The 21,642-nt window shown below is 38.1% G+C and overlaps 1 protein-coding gene across 16 annotated transcripts in view; it reads right to left on the reverse strand.

Moving 5' to 3' along the window:
• Positions 1-21,642, reverse strand: part of VEPH1 (ventricular zone expressed PH domain containing 1) — a 713,106-nt gene that overhangs the window by 46,013 nt on the left and 645,451 nt on the right. For 15 of the 16 annotated variants that reach the window (XM_079923356.1, XM_079923366.1, XM_079923362.1 and 12 more), the window contains 2 exons: positions 19,625-19,764; positions 16,958-17,092 (listed from right to left, as the gene is read on the reverse strand). In XM_079923356.1, the coding sequence (XP_079779482.1) occupies positions 16,958-17,092; positions 19,625-19,764 (275 nt within the window). The remainder of the gene's footprint in view (positions 1-16,957; positions 17,093-19,624; positions 19,765-21,642) is intronic. The other variant, XM_079923359.1, reaches the window with a different exon arrangement.

The raw sequence follows: 21,642 nt of genomic DNA on the forward strand, positions 1-21,642 counted from the left end.
CAGTTCTCAAGGAGTCTGTTCATCTTCAAGCCTGTCCTCTTATGTTCATTGTGGTAATCCCAGATGAACTATTACGTGGCTATGGTGAAAGAATGCAAGTTCACTGATACTAGATAAACTGTGATAAAAATTCATCTTATGCTTAAGCTAATGCTCAAGCACTGAGTATTACCAATACTTAAGCATTGGGAAATGCTTCCCAGCATCGCAAGCCTTATGCACAGAGCACGGTGTAAACGTGGCCGTAGTCACATTTAGCCTCATCTGGCCTCTCAGCTGTTGTCTGTCTGCCTTCACTTTGGTGAGGAGCTCATGGATGAGCTTCTGCCCTTGTTTCCAAGGGGAATGGCAGAACATAGGTTGGTGCTGGGAGAAGTAGAGGGGTCTTGTGAAGAGAAGCTCAGCACAAATCCATTGTCTTCATTCAGAAAATAACTTTGCTTTTTTCTGGGCTCTAAAGACTATCTTTCTGTTTCTCAAGTGGAGTCTCCTAGGTGTAGACTCTTCCTCTTCAGCATAAATCTTTTCTTTGGTCTACATTTTTTTTTTTTTTTTTTTTTTTTTTTTGCGGTACGCGGGCCTCTCACTGCTGTGGCCTCTCCCGTTGCGGAGCACAGGCTCCAGGCGCGCAGGCTCAGCGGCCATGGCTCACGGGCCCAGCCGCTCCGCGGCATGTGGGATCTTCCCGGACCGGGGCACGAACTCCTGTCCCCTGCATCGGCAGGCGGACTCTCAACCACTGCGCCACCAGGGAAGCCCTGGTCTACATCTTTACCCTGTATCTTCTCAAACATAGATCTCTCCTACCTTGAAACTTTTCACGATTTCATTACCACTCAACCAAAAGACAAAAGCCCAAGCCTGGATGAACTCCATTTTAGCCCCTGAACAGCTGATCACTGCTGGAAAAAATCATCTGTCTGTTTCAGTTTAAATCTGTTATCTCAGAACCCAAATGGATGTTACTTGTTGCCAGACAGTCCTGCCATCTTTCTCTAGCAAATTCATGGATCCTTTCTGTGAGAATTTCATTTCAAACTTTCTCTTTCCTCAAACCTCCTACATTCCATTCCTCCTTCCCTGACTCCACATTCAGCTGACGGCCTCACCTCTTATTTCATTGAAAAAGATGAAAAGCCATAAAAAAGAACTCACTCATCTTCTCACCACCAAATCCACTAATTGACCTGGGCCTGTGTGGAGTCCTTTTTCCTCTCACCTGCTCATCATTCTCGCCCTCTCTATTGCTTTATCCCAACAACTTATAAAGGTGATCTGGGGGCTTCCATTTTCAACCATCTCCACACTTCCTCCATCACCAACCCATTCAGCACCATACTTTTAAAATGGCTCCCTACATGTTCTAAGTCTCCTTCCTCATTCTTTCTTTCTCAGTTCTCCACTGACTCCTGTTTGAACCCTGCTCTTAAAGCTCCAGTAAAACTGCTCTAAGTTGCGAAATTGGATGGATGCTTATCTGTACTTACCTTCCTTGATCTGGTTGCCAAATTCCATCCAATTCCCTTTCCTTTCTTTCTTGGACTCTCTCTTGAGATATGTGACCTCTACTCTTTCCCGGTTTCTTTTGTCTCTCGGCTGTTCTCTGGCCTCAGTCCTGAACAGGGTCCTTTCCCTCTCTGTGCTCTCTTCCCAGATGGCTTTAATCTTCCCATGGCTTTCATCATCTCTGTGCCAACAATGCCCTCATTTATATTTCTGGACTAAACCATTTCCCGTTTGCCCACTAGACAATTCCACCGGAACATCTCACAGGCATTTTAAACTTAAGATGTTCGAAAGTCTCCCTCACCTTTACACCCCACTCATTTACCTCCAAAATTTATATTGAATGTGTCATTTATTTCTAGCCCTCCAGGACCATCCCAGTTTTAACTACTCTTTTTCTCTCATCTGGATTAGCAATAGTTTCCCTTGTGATCTCCACGATTCTACTTTTGCCCCTTTCTGATCTAGTCTCCACACAGCAGACTGAGTGATCTTTCGAAGACAAGCTGGGTAATGTCTGCTGCTTGAAACTCTTGGGTGGCTTCCCACATAGTGCAATAAAATCTCTTTGCCATGGCTTAAGAGGCCAGGGGTAAATTCCCCCAGACCCACTCTCAACCCCTTAATCTTCACTCTCCCTTTGTTCACTGGGCTCAACCCTGACCCTTACACTCCTTCCAACACTGTGGAAGGGGAGTGAGTTGACTCCTGCATATGAATGGCCATTCACTGGGATGTAGGAAGAGGAAAATGGAATTTCCACATTCTTTTTCATCTCCTCCTTTACAATTTCTGTTTTTGAATATGTTTTCTAATGGAAATAATGAGTATAATACATGTATATAATTTATAAGTAAATAAATATAAACATGGAGGGTGCTCACTCTAAAAACTTTTCTGATTGGATGTGTGATTTAAATTTGGAGAAGAATGCTCTAATATGCCAAGGTTTTGACTTTCTTTTTAAATTCTTCTTCTTTTGTTTGTTTGTGTGTGTGTGTGTGTGTTTTTAATCTCAAAGCCTTTATGCAAATAGGCTCCTTTGCCAGGAGAACTTGGACACCAGCTCAGAGAAGACTTCCCTGACCATCCATCAAATGCCCTCGTCCTTCATCTCTTTCTTCAGGCATTTTATGCTTGTACAGCATCTGTCAGTGTGGAATTGTGTATTTATTTACGTGTACATTACTTGTCTCCATGGGGCAGGGTGTGGTTGTTTAAGTTCGGTCTCTGCACAGTACTTGGCACAGAGCAGGCATTTGTAAAAAATATTTTTAACTGAATGAATGAACTTGAGTCATATTTACCATGACTTCGCTGAGATCTTTTGTCTCTTCCATGTTACTGCTCATGTCATTTCTCCGTACATGGAACCACTTTCCTCTTTCTTTTAAAAGCCCAGATCTTGTATTTTAATGTCTACCATTCCCCCCAACTTTGCATCTGCATCCACACTTCGCCCTCAATCTGCCCTCCCAACCCCTTCCTATCATGACTTGCATTCCCATGGAATTTACCCCATAATCAATGGATTTACCACTTGCCCGGCTTCTTTGGATGGATGCTTATTCACACCTTCTTTTTATCTCTTTACCTCACCTTTGCTTCTTAGATATGCCTGTCAGGTTTTCCTGGTTCTGAGCTCATAGCCTGAAAGCCTAAGAGCCCTCCACCCCATCTAGGCTTCTGAAATCTCGAACCTAATTTCCATCTACCCCATTATTATCTAGCTTGCTCCGAAAGGGAGATTCAACACAGCTAACCTCTCTGAGACACCTGGGTTCACACTGTTCTCTTTTGAGGCTGGCCTACCAACACTTGTCACTTATATCACACATGTACACTTGAATTTCCGGTAAGATTTTGAAGTTACATTCTATATATAATAAGCCCACTACTTATTTACTTATTATGTATTTATTTATTCAAGCACTATGTTAACACGGTAACTCAAAACACTAAATCTAAGCCTTTGGGAGCATCAGAAGGTCTCTTTTTGTTCTACCAAGAATTGGAGCTTTGGTTTTATTTATACTTTGACACTACAGCCAGTTACCCTGGGAACTGTCAAGTGTGTTCGTAGCAATGTGGACTGAAAACAAATCTCCAAGTGTTAGCCACATGGGGTACATTTTATTTCAGCAGTAAATTTAAATTTTTCTGGTTTCGTTTCCATAATGGGCATAGCTTCGAGAACTCATTTCTATGGCATATGGAATTTCTCCATGCTTTGGGAACTGGAACATGTGTGTCAATAAAAGAGACCCTCTCTCACATTCCAGCCCTTCAGCAATCTCTGCATCAGCTTTGTCAACTGTCTGGTCCTCTGATAATCAGAGCACTGCTCCCTCTGAAGGGCTGGGTGCACGTGCCCTGGAATGGAATTATTAATAGTATCTCTAGTTACTCCACAGAGGCCATTCTCTTCATTTCTTAAATAAATCAATGGATTTTCTGCCCTTTTTCTAAAATCCTTATTTTACAGTGAAAATTGGTTATCTGAAAATGGAATTTTCTTTTTTTATTATGTATTTTTAAAATTCATTCCTCTATCTTCAGCATCTAGAAGACTACCTGGCAATTGTAAGCACTCTAATTATTTACTGGAAACATAAATGAACATCTCCTCCTTCCTTAAGATGTTAAAGACCAATATCTTTGACACTGCCAATATGATGCTGCATCACTCATCTCTGCTTAGTAAAATAAAATTTCCCTTATTTAAATAAACTGCTCAGTTACTTACATTTACTTACAAAAAGCAATATAAGTAAAAGTGGTACTTCTGTAATTATATTTTTCGCTTGGTTGTAAAAGAAATAGATACTTAGAGAAAATTTAGAAGATAGCTAATCCCATCAACCAGAGCTAATCATTGCTAACATTTTGGTATATTTCCTTTCGGCTGTCTTAATGGGCAAATCTCAAATAATCTTCTTTATATAAATAATTTTGCATCCCACAATGTGGTATCTGACGTAAGCATTGTTTCATGTCATTAAACATTTTTCATAAACATGATTTTTCATGGTTTCTTAACATTCTTCCCTGTAGATGGATGTCTATATATATGTATTACTTTAATTGTCCCATCTTTAGACATATATGTTATGTACATTATTATGATATATCACATATTGTAAATTATTTTATTTTAATAATCTAAATTATATATTAGAAAATATTATACTACATTGTGTTATAATGTGTATATATATATTTTTAATAGATCTTTATTGGAGTGTAATCGCTTCACAATACTGTGTTAGTTTCTGCTGCACAACAAAGCGAATCAGCCATATGCATACACATGTCCCCATAACCCCTCCCTCTTGAGTCTCCCTCCCATTGTCCCTATCCCACCCCTCTAGGTCCTTGCAAAGCACGGAGCTGATCTCCCTGTGCTATGCTGCTGTTTCCCACCAGCCAACTATTTTACATTCGGTAGTATATATATTTCGATGCTACTCTCACTTCGCCCCAGCTTCCCCCTCCCACCCCAAGCATATGTATATAACACTTTCATTTTCCCACCTTTAGACATTTAGGCTGTTAACAGATTACTCCAAAGTATTTTTTTGGTGTGGGGTACCTTAAGTTCTATACACATTTCAGATTATTTATTTAGAACAGATTCTTAGAAGTAGAATCACTGTGTTAAAGGATATGAATATTTTTAAGACTCTTGACCTGCATTGCTAAATTACGTATTTAGAAATGTTGAAATAATTTACACTCTGACTAGAAATGTGTGAAAGTGTCTAAACTCCCTTACTCTAGCCAGCACTGATTATTGCCTTTTTAAAAATGGATTAAAAAGGTACCGTTATTTTAATTTCAATTTTTTAATCTTGACTAATAATGAGGTTGAATACTTTTTCTGCACTCAAAGTCTCCTTTAAATTATTTGCTCATGTCTTTGGCCCACTGATTATTGATTTGCACGAACCCACAGTATCTTAAGGATATTAAACTTGTCTTTCATACTTGTTACACATATTTTCAAGTTACTAAATAGATTTTGTTTTTAAAAATTTTATATTTTTTGTAGTTAAATATATTAATCCTCTACTCTTAGACATTACAGGTTTAATCAGAAAAAAAAAGAAAAAGAAAAAAAGAAAGGAAGAAAGGAAGGAAGGAAGGAATAAAGAAAGAAAGAAAGAAAGGAAGGAAGGAAGGAAGGAAGAAAGAAAGGAAAAGAAGGAAAGAAAGAAAAGCATGTACAAAGGATAATGTAACAAATACCCATGACCCTGCAGGCCAAATTTAACAAATGCTAATATTTTGTTTCTGATTTTTTAAAAACAAAATTATAGATGCAATTGAGATCTCCTTAATTTTCTTCCCAGTAACACTTCCCTCCTTCCTTTCCCCAGTTCCTCGTTATCCAGAGGCAATGCCATCATGAATTTGGTGTGATTCTAAATATGCTGTTGTATTTTTATCACAAGTATATGTACCTATAAATAATGCATAATACTGCTCAGTGTGTTTCAAAAATATATGCAAGCTATCATACTATTCATATCATAATTTTGCAACTTGCTTATTAAAAATCAATATTATGTTTTTAAGATTTATTCCATGTTACTACACATAGGTCTAATTAATTCACTTTAACTGCCTGTGTAGCATGACTAGATCACGACATTTTTCTGTGTCCTTCTAATGATGAACATTTGCATTGTTCCTGATTTTTTGGTGCAAACAATGTTCAGGTAACATCTGTATGTCTTCTGGTGCAAATATGTGAGAGTTTCACCTAGAAATGTAATTGCAAGATAGTAGAGTACATGAATTTATAATATAACCAGCTATTGCCAGATTGCTCTTTTAAAAAGGTTGTAAAGGAAAATTTGTCTTAAACCTTGTCTAGGACAGAACATTTTTATATGTTATAATATAAAACCTCCTTGTGGAAAGAAATGAGCATTTCCTACTTAAATGTTCTGAAAGAAAGAAAGAAAGAAAGAAAGAAAGGAAGAAAGAAAGGAGGGAGGGAGGGAGGGAGGGAAAGGAAGGAAGGAAGGAAGGGAAGAAAGAAAGAATATGTGAGGTGATGGATATGTTAATTAACTAGATAGGGGAATCCTTTGTGGGGGAAAATGCTTAAGGGTTTTTTTCTGATAAGTTGTAAATGTAATTAAGTAACTTCTGGAAAGTTACTCACCTACCCTGACTGCCAGCTAGTTGTCATTTATGAATCTAATTATTGACTACATATATTTTTTTCTTAAGTACTTTTTTCTTTTTCTTTTTTTTTTTTTTTTTTGTGGTACATGGGCCTCTCACTGTGGTGGCCTCTCCCGTTGTGGAGCACAGGCTCCGGACGCGCAGGCTCAGCGGCCATGGCTCACGGGCCCAGCCGCTCCGCGACATGTGGGATCTTCCCGGACCGGGGCACGAACCCGTGTCCCCTGCATCGGCAGGTGGACTCTCAACCACTGCGCCACCAGGGAAGCCCACTTTTTTCTTTTTTAAGGAGATAAACCTGTTTTAGTCTCATATGTCATGTATGAACATTCTTATATTTTCACATCTTTGCCAAAACTTGTATTGCCACAATTTTTTATTCTTGCCAGTCTGATCATTGTAAAAAGTATTTCATTTTTAACATTTTAAATCAATTATTTCAATGATTTTTAGTGAGTCTAAACATCCTTTCTTAGGTGTTTTGGCGACTTGAGTTTTTGTTCCGTGAATTTTCTGTTCATGTTCTTTGCCCAGTTTTCCCTTGGGTTGTTTGTCTCTTCCTTGTTGATGTGTAGGAGAGTTTTGTGTGTTACATATATTTTATTTTATTTATTTATTTATTTTAATTTTTAATTTTATTTATTTTTTATACAGTAGGTTCTTATTAGTCATCAATTTTATACACATCAGTGTATACATGTCAATCCCAATCTCCCAATTCATCCCACCACCACCCCCTCACAGCTTTCCCTCCTCGGTGTCCATATATTTGTTCTCTACATCTATGTCTCAACTTCTGCCATGCAAACCGGTTCATTTGTACCATTTTTCTAGGTTCCACATACATGTGTTAATATACGATATTTGTTTTTCTCTTTCTGATTTACTTCACTCTGTATAACAGTCGCTAGATCCATCCATGTCTCTACAAATGACCCAATGTTGTTCCTTTTCATGGCTGAGAAACATTCCATTGTATATATGTACCACATCTTCTTTATCCATTCGTCTGTCGATAGGCATTTAGGTTGCTTCCATGTCCTGGCTATTGTAAACAGTGCTGCAGTGAACACTGGGGTGCATAGGTCTTTTTGAATTATGGTTTTCTCTGGGTATATGCCCAGTAATGGCATTGCTGGATCATATGGTAATTCTATTTTTAGTTTTTTAAGGAACCTCCATACTGTTTTCCATAGTGGCTGTATCAATTTACATTCCCACCAACAGTGCAAGAGGGTTCCTTTTCTCCACACCCTCTCCAGCATTTGTTGCTTGTAGATTTTCTGATGATGCCCATTCTAACTGGTGTGAGGTGATACCTCATTGTAGTTTTGATTTGAAATTCTCTAATGATTAGTGATGTTGAGCAGCTTTTCATGTGGTTCTTGGCCATCTGTATGTCTTCTTTGGAGAAATGTCTATTTAGGTCTTCTGCCCATTTTTGGATTGGGCTGTTTGTTTTTTTACTATTGAGCTGCATGAACTGTTTATATATTTTGGAGATTAATCCTTTGTCTGTTGATTTGTTTGCAAATATTTTCTCCCATTCTGAGGGTTGTCTTTTCGTCTTGTTTATGGTCTCCTTTGCTGCGCAAGCGTTTAAGTTTCATTAGGTCCCATTTGTTTATTTTTGTTTTTATTACTCTAGGAGGTGGGTCAAAAAAGATCTTGCTGTGATTTATGTCAAAGAGTGTTCTTCCTATGTTTTCCTCTAAGAGTTCTATAGTGTCCAGTCTTATATTTAGGTTTCTAATCCATTTTGACTTTATTTTTATGTATGGTGTTAGGGAGTGTTCTAATTTCATTCTTTTACATGTAGCTGTCCAGTTTTCCCAGCACCACTTATTGAAGAGACTGTCTTTTCTCCATTGTATATCCTTGCCTCCTTTGTCATAGATTAGTTGATCATAGGTGCATGGGTTTATCTCTGGGCTTTCTATCTTGTTCCATTGATCTGTTTCTGTTTTTGTGCCAGTACCATATTGTCTTCATTACTGTAGCTTTGTAGTATAGTCTGAAGTCAGGAAGTCTGATTCCTCCAGCTCCGGAGTTTTCCCTCAAGACTGCTTTGGCTATTCGGGGTCTTTTGTGTCTCCATACAAATTTTAAGATTTTTTGTTCTAGTTCTATAAAAAATGCCATTGGTAATTTGATAGGGATTGCATTGAATCTGTAGATTGCTTTGGGTAGTATAGTCATTTTCACAGTATTGATTCTTCCAATCCAAGAACATGGTATATCTCTCCATTGGTTGGAATCACCTTTAATTTCTTTCATTAGTGTCTTATAGTTTTCTGCATACAGGCCTTCTCTCTCCCTAGGTAGGTTTATTCCTAGGTATTTTATTCTTTTTGTTGCAATGGTAAATGGGAGTGTTTCCTTAATTTCTCTTTCAGATATTTCATCATTAGTGGATAGGAATGCAAGAGATTTCTGTGCATTAATTTTGTATCCTGCAACTTTACCAAATTCATTGATTACCTTTAGTAGTTTTCTGGTGGCATTTTTAGGATTCTCTATGTATAGTATCATGTCATCTGCAAACAGTGACAGTTTTACTTCTTCTTTTCCAATTTGTATTCCTTTTATTTCTTTTTCTTCTCTGATTGCTGTGGCTAGGACTTCCAAAACTATGTTGAATAATAGTGGTGAGAGTGGACATCCTTGTCTTGTTCCTGATCTTAGAAGAAATGCTTTCAGTTTGTCACCACTGAGAATGATGTCTGCTGTGGGCTTGTCATATATAGCATTATTAGGTTGAGTTAGGTTCCCTCTATGCCCACTTTCTGGAGAGTTTTTATCATAAATTGGTGTTGAATTTTGTCAAAAGCATTTTCTGCATCTATTGCGATGATCACATGGTTTTTACTCTTTAATTTGTTAATATGGTGTATCACACTGATTGATTTGTGTATATTGAAGAATCCTTGCATCCCTGGGATAAATCCCACTTGATCATGGTGTATGATCTTTTCAATGTGTTGTTGGATTCTGTTTGCTAGTATTTTGTTGAGGATTTTTGCATCTATATTCATCAGTGATATTGGTCTGTAATTTTCCTTTATTGTAGTTGTCTGGTTTTGGTATCAGTGTGATGGTGGCCTCATAGAATGAATTTGGGAGTGTTCTTTCCTCTGCAATTTTTTGGAAGAGTTTGAGAAGGATGGGTGTTAGCTCTTCTCTAAATGTTTGATAGAATTCACCTGTGAAGCCATCTGGTCCTAGACTTTTGTTTGTTGGAAGATTTTTAATCACAGTTTCAATTTCATTACTTGTGATTGGTCTGTTCATATTTTCTATTTCTTCCTGGTTCAGTCTTGGAAGGTTATACCTTTCTAAGAATTTGACAATTTCTTCCAGGTTGTCCATTTTATTGGCATAGAGTTACTTGTAGTAGTCTCTTAGGATGCTTTCTATTTCCGTGGTGTTTGTTGTAACTTCTCCATTTTCATTTCTAATTTTATTGATTTGAGTCCTCTCCCTCGTTTTCTTGATGAATCTGGCTAATGGTTTATCAATTTTGTTTATCTTCTCAAAGAACCAGCTTTTAGTTTTATTGATCTTTGCTATTGTTTTCTTTGTTTCTATTTCATTTATTTCTGCTCCGATCTTCATGATTTCTTTCCTTCTGCTAACTTTGGGTTTCGTTTGTTTTTCTTTCTCTAGTTCCTTTAGGTGTAAGGTTAGATTGTTTATTTGAGATTGTTCTTGTTTCTTGAGGTAGGCTTGTATAGCTATAAACTTCCCTCTTAGAACTGCTTTTTCTGCATACCATAGGTTTTGGATCGTCGTCTTTTCATTGTCATTTGTCTCTAGGTAGTTTTTGATTTCCTCTTTGATTTCTTCAGTGATCTCTTGGTTATATAGTAACATATTGTTAGCCTCCATGTGTTTGTGTTTTTTACGTTTTTTTCCCTGTAATTCATTTCTAATCTCATAGCGTTGTAGTCAGAAAAGATGCTTGATATGATTTCAATTTTCTTAAATTTTCTGAGGCTTGATTTGTGACTCAAGATGTGATCTATCCTGGAGAATGTTCCGTGTGCACTTGAGAAGAAAGTGTAATCTGCTGTTTTTGGATGGCATGTCCTATAAATATCAATTAAATCTATCTGGCCTATTGTGTCATTTAGGCTTCTGTTTCCTTATTTATTTTCATTTTGGATGATCTGTCCTTTTGTGTAAGTGAGGTTCTAAAGTCCCCCACTATTATTGCATTACTGTCGATTTCCTCTTTTATAGCCATTAGCAGTTGCCTTATGTATTGAGGTGCTCCTATGTTGGGTGCATATATATTTATAATTGTTATACCTTCTTCTTGGATCGATCCCTTGGTCATTATGTAGTATCTTTCCTTGTCTCTTGTAACATTCTTTACTTTAAAGTCTATTTTATCTGATATGAGTATTGCTACTCCAGCTTTCTTTTGATTTCCATTTGCATGGAATACCTTTTTCCATCCCCTCACTTTCAGTCTGTATGTGTCCCTAGGTATGAAGTGGGTCTCTTGTAGACAGCATATGGATGGGCCTTTTTTTTGTATCCATTCAGCAAGCCTGTGTCTTTTGGTTGGAGCATGTAATCCATTCACGTTTAAGGTAATTATCGATATGTATGTTCCTATGACCATTTTCTTAATTGTTTTGGGTTTGTTTTTGCAGGTCCTTTTCTTCTCTTGTGTTTCCCACATAGAGAAGTTCCTTCAGCATTTGTTGTAGAGCTGGTTTGGTGGTGCTGAATTCTCTTAGCTTTTGCTTAACTGTAAAGCTGTTGATTTCTCCATCGAATCTGAATGAGATCCTTGCCAGGTAGAGGAATCTTGGTTGTAGCTTCTTCCCTTTCATCACTTTAAGTATATTATGCCACTTCCTTCTGGCTTGTAGAGTTTCTGCTGAGAAATCAGCTGTTAACCTTATGGGAGTTCTATTGCATGTTATTTGTCATTTTTCCCTTGCTGCTTTCAATACTTTTTCTTTGTCTTTAATTTTTGCCAGTTTGATTAGTATGTATCTCGGTGTGTTTCTCCTTGGGTTTATCCTGTATGGGACTCTCTAAGCTTCCTGGACTTGGGTGGCTATTTTCTTTTCCATGTTAGGGAAGTTTTCAACTATAATATCTTCAAATATTTTCTCTGGTCCTTTGTCTCTCTCTTCTCCTTCTGGAACCCCTATAATGTGAATGTTGTTGTGAATAATGTTGTCCCAGAGGTCTCTTAGGCTCTCTTCATTTATTTGCATTCTTTTTTCTTTATTCTGTTCTGCAGCAGTGAATTCCACCATTCTGTCTTCCAGGTCACTTATCCGTTCTTCTGCCTCAGTTATTCTGCTATTGATTCCTTCTAGTGTAGTTTTCATTTTAGTTATTGTATTGTTCATCTCTGTTTGCTTGTTCTTTAATTCTTCTAGGTCTTTGTTAAACATTTCTTGCATCTTCTCGATGTTTGCATCCATTCTTTTTCCGAGGTCCTGGATCATCTTCACTATCATTATTCTGAATTCTTTTTGTGGAAGGTTGTTTATCTCCACTTCATTTAGTTGTTTTTCTGGGGTTTTATCTTGTTCCTTCATCTGGTACATAGCCCTCTGCCTTTTCTTCTTGTCTATCTTTCTTTGAATGTGTTTTTTTTTTTCCCACAGGCTGCAGGATTGTAGTTCTTGCTTCTGCTGTCTGCCCTCTGGTGGATGATGCTATCCAAGAGGCTTGTGCAAGTTTCCTGATGGGAGAGACTGGTGGTGGGTGGAGCTGACTGTTGTTCTGGTGCGCAGGGCTCAGTAAAAGTTTAATCCACTTAACTGCTGATGGGTGGGGCTGGGTTCCCTCCCTGTTGGTTGTTTGGCCTGAGGCAACCCAACACTGGAACCTACCTGGGCTCTTTGGTGGGGCTAATGACAGACTGTGGGAGGGCTCACGCCAAGGAGTACTTCCCAGAACTTCTGCTGCCAGTGTCCTTGTCCCCATGGTGAGCCACAGCCACCCCCCACATCTGCAGGAGACCCTCCAACACTAGCAGGTAGGTCTGGTTCAGTCTCCTATGGAGTCACTGCTCCTTCCCCTGGGTCCCGATGTGCACACTACTTCGTGTGTGCCCTCCAGGAGTGGAGTCTCTGTTTCTCCCAGTCCTGTCGAAGTCCTGTAATCAAATCCCACTAGCCTTCAAAGTCTGATTCTCTAGGAATTCCTCCTCCCATTGCTGGACCCCCAGGTTGGGAAGCCTGATGTGGGGCTCAGAACCGTCACTCCAGTGGGTGGACTTCTGTGGTATAAGTGTTCTCCAGTCTGTGAGTTTCCCACCCAGCAGTTATGGGATTTGATTTTATTGTGATTGCGCCCCTCCTACCGTCTCACTGTCGCTTCTCCTTTGTCTTTGTATGTGGGGTATCTTTTTTGGTGTGTTCCAGCAACTTCCTGTCGATGATTGTCCAGCAGCTAGTTGTGATTCTGGTGTTCTCACAAGAGGGAGGGAAAGCACGTCTTTCTACTCCACCATCTTGGTTCAGGGCCCTTACACATATTTTAAATAACTTCTCCCAGGTTGTGCTTGCCTTTTAACTTTGTTGTGGTGTAATTTGTCATACAGAAATTTAAACTTTTTAAGTACTCGAATCTATTCATATTTCCTTTATGATTTCTGTTTACTTATGTCTGAAATTCTTTCTTATCCTGAAGTCACAAAGACAACTATGGGTATTTTCTTCTACTTGTTGTAAAGTTTCATTGATTACATTTAGAGCTTTATCTAGAGTTAGTTTATTTATTATAGTGTCTGGGTGGGATCTAATTTTATCTTTTCCATCTGAAAAGTCACATGTCCCCCATATTATTTTTAAAATATTTTATTTTCTCCTCACTGATTGGAAATCTCCTTTCTATCATCTACCAAGTGTCCATATATGCTTGGAACTATCTCTGGACTCTTTATTCCTTATTAGTATTAATTTATCCCTACAGCAATAATCACCTCCTCATCTTATTGTGCTTTTAGAATAAGTTTTCATTTCCTAGTAGAAAAATTTTCTCCTCTCTGTTCTTTTGCAGAACTGTTTTGGTTATTTTCAAATCTAGGATCACTTTGTCAAACTCCATGAAGAAATTTTGTTGCTATTATGATTGGAAATAAATTGTATTTATGATTTGAGAGAAAATTTCCATTTGTGTAATCAGTGTTCCTAGCCACGAGAAGGGCATATCTTTCCATTAATCCATGAGAAGGGCATATCTTTCCATTAATCCAAGTTTTTAAAAAATGTTTTTATTACTATTTAAAATTAAGAAAAGTAGTCAAGATAGATAGGTTATACTCCCATAACAAACACCAAAACTTCTGTCTTTAACAAAACAGAAGATGGTTCCTTCATCATGCGAAGTGTGTGGTGGGTCTGGGTGTCTCTCCAGAGCAGCAGTCCTCTATGTGGTAGTTTGGGGATCCAGGTTTTGTCCGTCTTCTGACAACTCAATATCAACATTTGCTTCTGCAGTCCCCATGGTAGGGTAAGAAAGGGAAGATGGAGAATGGAACACTGGCTTTGAAAAGCTTCTGCCTGGAGTGACACATATCCCTTCTCATATATCATTGGCTGATCAAGGCTTACTTCAAGAGGCAGAGAACTGTAATTTTACAAGCCAGAGTAGAGAAAACCCAGATATATTGGTGGTGGACCCAGTGTCACCATGGTGTATGCTTGTGCTCTAGCTCTGAACCTGATTAGGTAGGTGACCTACGACAGGTCCCTATGCTTCCAATTTTAACATCTGGAAAGTGACAGAATTTATTTACTTATTCAATTGATACTCATCATTTACTGAGAGCCTACCACGTGCCAGGCACTGTGTGACCCTGGAAATATAATGGTAAACATAGTGCATCCCTTGCCCTCAAGCACTTTACAAATTAATAGATAACTTACCGTTGATTTTCAATTCTAAAATTCCAAGATTTTATTAAAATGAATTCTCAATAACAAACTCTCCAGAGCATTATATTCTAAAGATTTAGGCATTTTCTCAGAAGTGTCTTCCTTTCTTCTATACCTGAATCCAGTTGGCTGCAGTATTAATTCTATCACAGCAACAGATACACACATGCCCATCATTTTCAAATCACTAGTGTATGTACAGACTGGCACATATGGTGAAAAGAAAGCAAACTTTGGACCATTCTCACAGCTGTTGTGAATTTCATGGGAAGAACACTTCATAAAATAAAGAGAGTAGAAAATCAATTTGATTGAGAAATACCCAGGTTGATAAACTTTGTCACACAGTGCACATTCCAGACATCAAAGTTTTTCTATTAGTTATGAATAAACCAAATTATAGAGTTTTAAAAATTTATAAAACATTTTGGTTTGCAGTTAATTTTTCCCTAGAGGAATATTTATTGGTATGAAATAGAAGAAATATGAATAAGTATACTTGTGAGCATGCACAAAACTGGTTTGTGAAGTTCTGGGGTTTTTTTTCAACCTCTTAGGACTTGAAGCAGTCTGCTGAGGTTTAATTTACAAGTTCTCTCTAGTTAAACTACAGTTCACTATGAAACATTTATAAGAATTTGAGGCATTGTCTTTAAACATGATACAAAACTTTAAAATTTGCAGGAAATATGCAAAGAATTCCATTCTAGTTTGCATTGATGCAACTATGGCATTTCTTTTATTCTTAATACTACATGTCTAATTCTTAAACCAAAGCCAAAAAATAGTGATGCAATAATTGGGTGTGGCTTCAGTGTGTTACAGACCATACTAACTAAACTTCTGATTAATCACACCCATTTCTCATCTTTTCACAATCCTTCAGCACTTAAGAGGTATTGAGTTATGTTTCACAATGTAACAGCTTTTGATTAATTTGCTAGTTGTTTGTACTTTGAGTTTATTTAATATTAGTATGTTTGTTCCCCTTCTCAATAGTAAAACAAGGACAAAGACCATGATCATATACTCTCAGAATCTCTGGTTTGATCAGTAAGCATCCAATGCTTATTACTGGGCTTTCTTGAAGGCAAAATAAGGATAATCAGGATCTCTGAGTATGAGAAGGACTTACAGAAGCTGGCAATTTACTAAGGAGAGATCAATAACCATTCTCTATTCTCATTATCCATGTTCTTCCTGAGTTATCCAGTCTACTGTCATCACATCAAGTGCTATCTTTGACTCCCAAATCCATTATCTCCAGTCATGTCCTTCTTCCTGAGGTCCACAGTGGCAATTCAACCACCATTACCATCTGGTTATCTACACAAACCACTCACACTCAAAACATGTAAGCCAGAATGATTTATCTTCTTCCTCCACATCAGCTTCCTTTGTGGTCTCTCTTTTTCAAGATGGTGCCATCATCCATTGGCCACACAATGCACCTGGAGTCATCCTTGGTTCTTTCAATTTCCTTATAAGGACCAAGTCCTGTTGATTCTGTTTCTTTAATGGCTCTTGAATCCATCCTCTTCCTACAACTTCCAACTTTAGCTCAGGCCTTCATTTCCTACCTGACTACAGTAGTTGCTTCCTTTGTAGTCTTCCTGTCTCCAGTCAGGCTTCCTCTAATCATTCTCTCCATAGCCAGGCCTGTGACCTTTCTCATGGGCAGATCTGATCACGGCAGTGAACGTCCACTTCTGGTTACACTCTGTTGACTGGATAGGCGTAGCTCCACATTTTGGTTCTTTCCCAGTTCAAGGGCCTGCTCGGGAGATCTCGGCCAACTGTGTTCTGAGAGTGATGCCCCTGTTTCCACACTCCTAAAATGCTCTGTCTCACATCATTCTTGTCTGCCTCAACAGAGCTCTTTCCCACCCTGACCTTCCTGTTCACCTTGTCTTCCCTTTCTAGCTTTGTGGTGACAACAGAGGGCAAGGTTATGAGAGGAAGTATCAAAGGATGAAATGAAAAGCACTAAAGAAGCTGGAGCTTGATTCCCCAATGCTCTTTCCTTTTCAGTCCTAGAGTTGTCTGTCTTCTTTTGTAAAATGTTTTCTATTCCATACCATGTGTGTGGTTTTTGTGTGGCTCTGAGTGGGCAGTATTATGTCAGTCTGGGAGCCTCAAAGGGCAGTGACCTTGTCTACTGATATCTCTAGGTCCTGAGTCCACTATAGCATGACATGTAAATCATTACTTAGTGTTTTCTAATAATAAAAGAAAATAAAGGAATGAAGGGAAAAAACTGAACTATCAAGAAAAGGCAAACTGTTTCAAGCTAATCTTGAATCTTGGTTTAAAATAACATGTCCAAGGAAAAAAGCATTTACCTTCTGCTGTGGGAATGTGGACTCCATCATGGCTGTTTCAAAGCTGTGAGCACCCTCTGTCTGGGTCTTCTCCCACAGAGCTCTGAGAAATTGCACAGAACGGCTCTGTATAGACAGGGGCTCAGGAAATAGGCTCTGAAAGGGCATTAATGAGAGAAACGTGACATGTTATCTCTTGTCCTTATTGTTTGATTGACTGCAAAGCACTATTAGGCTTGGTCTGAACTTAAAAAGGGTTTAAATTTAAATAAAGCTACAGGGAAACCTGTCTTGAAGATCAAACATATGGTACATTTCATGTTTTTTATTTCTTAACAGAAAATTTAACATAAATAGGATTTTTTTTTTTTGCGGTATGCGGGCCTCTCACCACTGTGGCCTCTCCCGTTGCGGAGCACAGGTTCTGGACGCGCAGGCCCAGCGGCCATGGCCCACGGGCCCAGCTGCCCCGCAGCATGTGGGATCCTCCCATACCAGGGCACGAACCCGCGTCCCCCACATTGGCAGGCAGACCCCCAACCACTGCGCCACCAGGGAAGCCCATAAATAGGATTTTTAAGACAGCTGATATTGATCTCTATAAATATGCCTAACCTTTGTAATGTAGTATTTACTTCAATCATTTCTCAAGCATGTTACTTAATTGGAAAATGGTTAATATTAATATATATATTTATTTTTCAAAGATCTGAGAATTAAGGTATAAAATTAAAACAAATACCAAGAGAGTACAGAGTACAAATATCAAGTTTATTTATACAGAGTAAATCATGAAGAATAGACATGAAATAACCAAGAGTTCATTGTTCAATTGCTCAGATGTGAACAGTATGAGTGGGGGGGTTGGGGAAACACAAACATTTTCGGTTATAAAATGTGTAATGGCTGAATATTCTTAGAGCTTTAAGATATTCTCAGTTTGGGAAAATGAGATTGTCAATGTAAAAAAAGAATCACATTTACATATATATCATTCAAGCCAATGAAAAGAAACATTTTTTAACATCTTTATTGGAGTATAATTGCTTTACAATGGTGTGTTAGTTTCTGCTGTATAACAAAGTGAATCAGCTATATACATATACATACATCCCCATATCTCCTCCCTCTTGCATCTCCCTCCCACCCTCCCTACCCCACCCCTCTAGGTGGTCACAAGCTGATCTCCCTGTGCTATGTGGCTGCTTCCCACTAGCTATCTATTTTACATTTGGTACTGTATACATGTCAGTGCTACCCTCTCACTTCGTCCCAGGTGGAGCTTGATTCCCCCTCCCCGTGTCCTCAAGTCCATTCTCTACGTCTGCATCTTTATTCCTGTCCTGCCCCTAGGTTCTAAAATTTTCAAAGGAAGATTTAAACTGTTTGTATGTTTACTAACCAATTATGTGTTTAACAGTTATTTACATGTTGTGGTGTTACATCTATGAATGTGAGAAGTGTCTCAATTCAAGGGAACAATTTTATAAAAACATATAGAACATAAAAGTCACAAAATTATACACACACACATATAAAATACCATATATATTATCCTTTATGTGTGAGGTATAATAAAATAATGATTTTGCCTTGTAAAATCCCATTTTCTATGTCAATGACTGTCCAAACATTGACTTATAAGACTCTCTAGGTGGTCTTTGTGTACAAAGTTTCTATTTAGTAAGTGAATAACAATTTTTTTCCCTAGAAAAATCTTATTGTTATCCTCAAGATGAGCTTCTTTTTATACTGAGTGGGAAAAGGCAGAGGATCTTATACCCTGAGTAAGTTGCCCACAGATTTAAAAAGGTTAAGAGCAGTTACAGATTGATTGTGAAACCCAAAATGTACACACATGCTTTGCTGTGCACCTGAAACTATCACAACGTTGTTAATCAGCTATACTCCAATATAAAATAAAAAGTTAAAAAAAATGTGGACACATCTGGGAATTTCTTGATTATTATCAGAAACTTATACAGCATATGATCTTTCACTTAAAGAAGAACAGGACCTGATTTAATTAATCATCATTCCAAAGAGGTCCATTTAGACTGGAATCTGTTAATTTGAGAACTGCATGAAGGCATAAACTGACAGAGAAGGGGAAGAGTCTGGCCCAGCATACAAGGCTAGCACTGGGTTTGTAACTATCATGTCAAAGATTTGATTTTTATTTACCTCAAAGTCAGGCTTCATCCAGATCACATAATATCAAAGGTGTGGAAGAAGAAAGGAAACATTATAGTAAAAAGAACAAAGAAGAAAAGCAGCATAAACATGTTTTTTGGTGAGTTTGCTCAAAGAGAAAAACAAATAATCAGACTAAGTCAATAAAATAAGACTGAAGGGGCAAAAGTAAAATCAAGTTTTCTTGGTTTGTTTTTGGAAAACTGACAACTGTTAAGAACAAAGCCAAAGATGAAACCCATTTGAAAAACATTAGTAAAGTAGAAGTTTAGTAAAGATCGTTAGTTAGAAGATTAATTAGTTAGTAAAGTAGAGTAGTTAGTTAGTAAAGTAGAAGTTTAGTAAAGATCGTTAGTTAGAAGATTAGTAAAGATCGTTATTTCAAGAAAAGGAAGAAAAATCAATGCTGTTTTTTATATTCATATACAATTTGATTCACATCAAAATGTGAGTTGTTCTCATCAAGGAGCCACGATGAATGTGAATTATACACACCTGCTGAAATAGGAACATGATCTGGATCCACGGCTGAGGTTCTTGGCTGATGAGAATAAAACTGGATTTACTGTAGAGGCAATAATGACCCTTTAGGGAGCAAGTGAAGAACAGCTTTGCTACACAACTTCTAACAGAATCTAGAAACAAATACACATAGCATTAAACATTAGATTCTTCCCAGAGTTACACCTTATACTTCAACATACAAACATCTTTAGAAATACATTCTTTAGTTTTCAGTCTGTGAGCTAATAACTTCAAACAACTATGGATTTGGGAGTAGATCCATTTCATGGAATGTGGATTTAAATGTAGCTGCTTTAAGCAAGCTGTATTCTATTCCTCTTTTTCTTTTGATTAACAATGGATGAGAAGTCTCCAAGCAACTTGCAGGGGAGGAAAAAACCTCTTACCAATAGAAATGGAGATAGGTGTCATTTCCATATGATTGGGAACTTTGAAATAACCTGGGAAGCATAAACAAATGGGTGAAGGAAACCGAGGCATTTTCTGGGCAGTGATGGTGTGCCATGACCAGGGGCACTGTTCTCTTGGTTGTACAGAGGCCCCAGAAACAACCCCCAGAATAACTCTGGCCAGGGGGTGGCTTCCTGTGAACTGTCCTGGTTCAAAAAGGTTATTTCATCTTGAAGAGCTTCAGCAGGGAAACTTAAAGAGATCATCCTTTAGGAACAAGAAAGTGGGGGAGCATGGTGGTGGTGGCATAGAGCAGAGATGCTGAGGAGCCATGTTTAGGAGCCATTCGATTTTTACAACCCTACAAGATGGGTGTTACTGTTTCTATTTTAAGTATGAGGAATCTTAGCCCATTAAAGGGTCAACTTAGTGAACCACTGTGACTGCCTTGTTCACCGCTATGACCTTGGCACGTGGCACGCAATAGATGCTCTAAAGAGAGTTTCTGGAGAGATGAATGATGCTCAGGGATCCAGAAAAAATTGCTCAAGTTTGCCCTATCTGTGGCAGAACCAGGATTTGAACTCAGCCAAACTGTTGCCACGTTGGGATGCTTTAGGCTCTACCATACTGGGAATTTTTAAATCTGTAGAGTCATATCGATAGCTCATGGGGTATTTATTGTTTCAGAATTAATCTGACATGTTAAATGAAATATTTTGAAAATAAATAGATTAATTATGCCCTACTATTAAAAATGGAAATGGACTAGAGTTTATTAAAAGCTGATGGGAACCCTAATAAGGTGGTAGAGTCAGTCCCAACCCATGAGAGTGCATGGGGTTCCCTAGAGAATTGTGGGGACGGGGGAAGCTTATCTGTGCACCATCAGGGCTCAGGTGTGAAGGAATAACAGGCTTTTGGGAAAGAGTTTGGAAGAGTTAAGGGAGGGTGGCCAATGATAGATTAGAGAAGACGACATTGGAAACCAAACAATAAAGCCACAGGGCAATTTAGAAACATATTTAGAAATCTTAATAAATAATAACTTTCTGTGTGATTCTGAACCATTGGTATAAAAGAGGACTAGTTTTCATGTTGTTAGCTGTTTGGGGGAAATTTAAGCATTCAAAATCTTGCATGAAATCAGAAATCATTTCTGCATTCTGTGGGTGAGTGGATCATGAGATATAAAGAGTGCTTGAAAGTTCAGTGGAAAAGACCAGGAGGCCTGCCACTGACAGGGAAAGACTTCATAGAATAGAATAGAGCACAATATCCACTTAAAATTGCCCTACCAGAAATTGTTTGAAAATGGTAATTAAAAATATTTTTTTGGCATTGAAAAATTGAATTTAAATTAATCAATACTAGAGAAGGCAGAAATCAAGAATTCCATAAGAGCGCATACACAAAAAATGGTTCTATTGGAAATCAATCTAGCTGTAACGTATACATTGAGACAGCACCTTGTTTTGTTTTAACAGAAAGTTTCAAAAGGGAAAAAGATCGTTTGTAAGAACCTGTGCAGTAGCTTGACAGTCCAAGTTGGACTTCGGGCCTCTGACACGAAAAAACCATTTTTTTCTTTTTCCTTC

This window comes from Stenella coeruleoalba (genome assembly GCF_951394435.1).
Source record: "Stenella coeruleoalba genome assembly, chromosome: 5".
Lineage (NCBI taxonomy): Eukaryota > Metazoa > Chordata > Mammalia > Artiodactyla > Delphinidae > Stenella > Stenella coeruleoalba.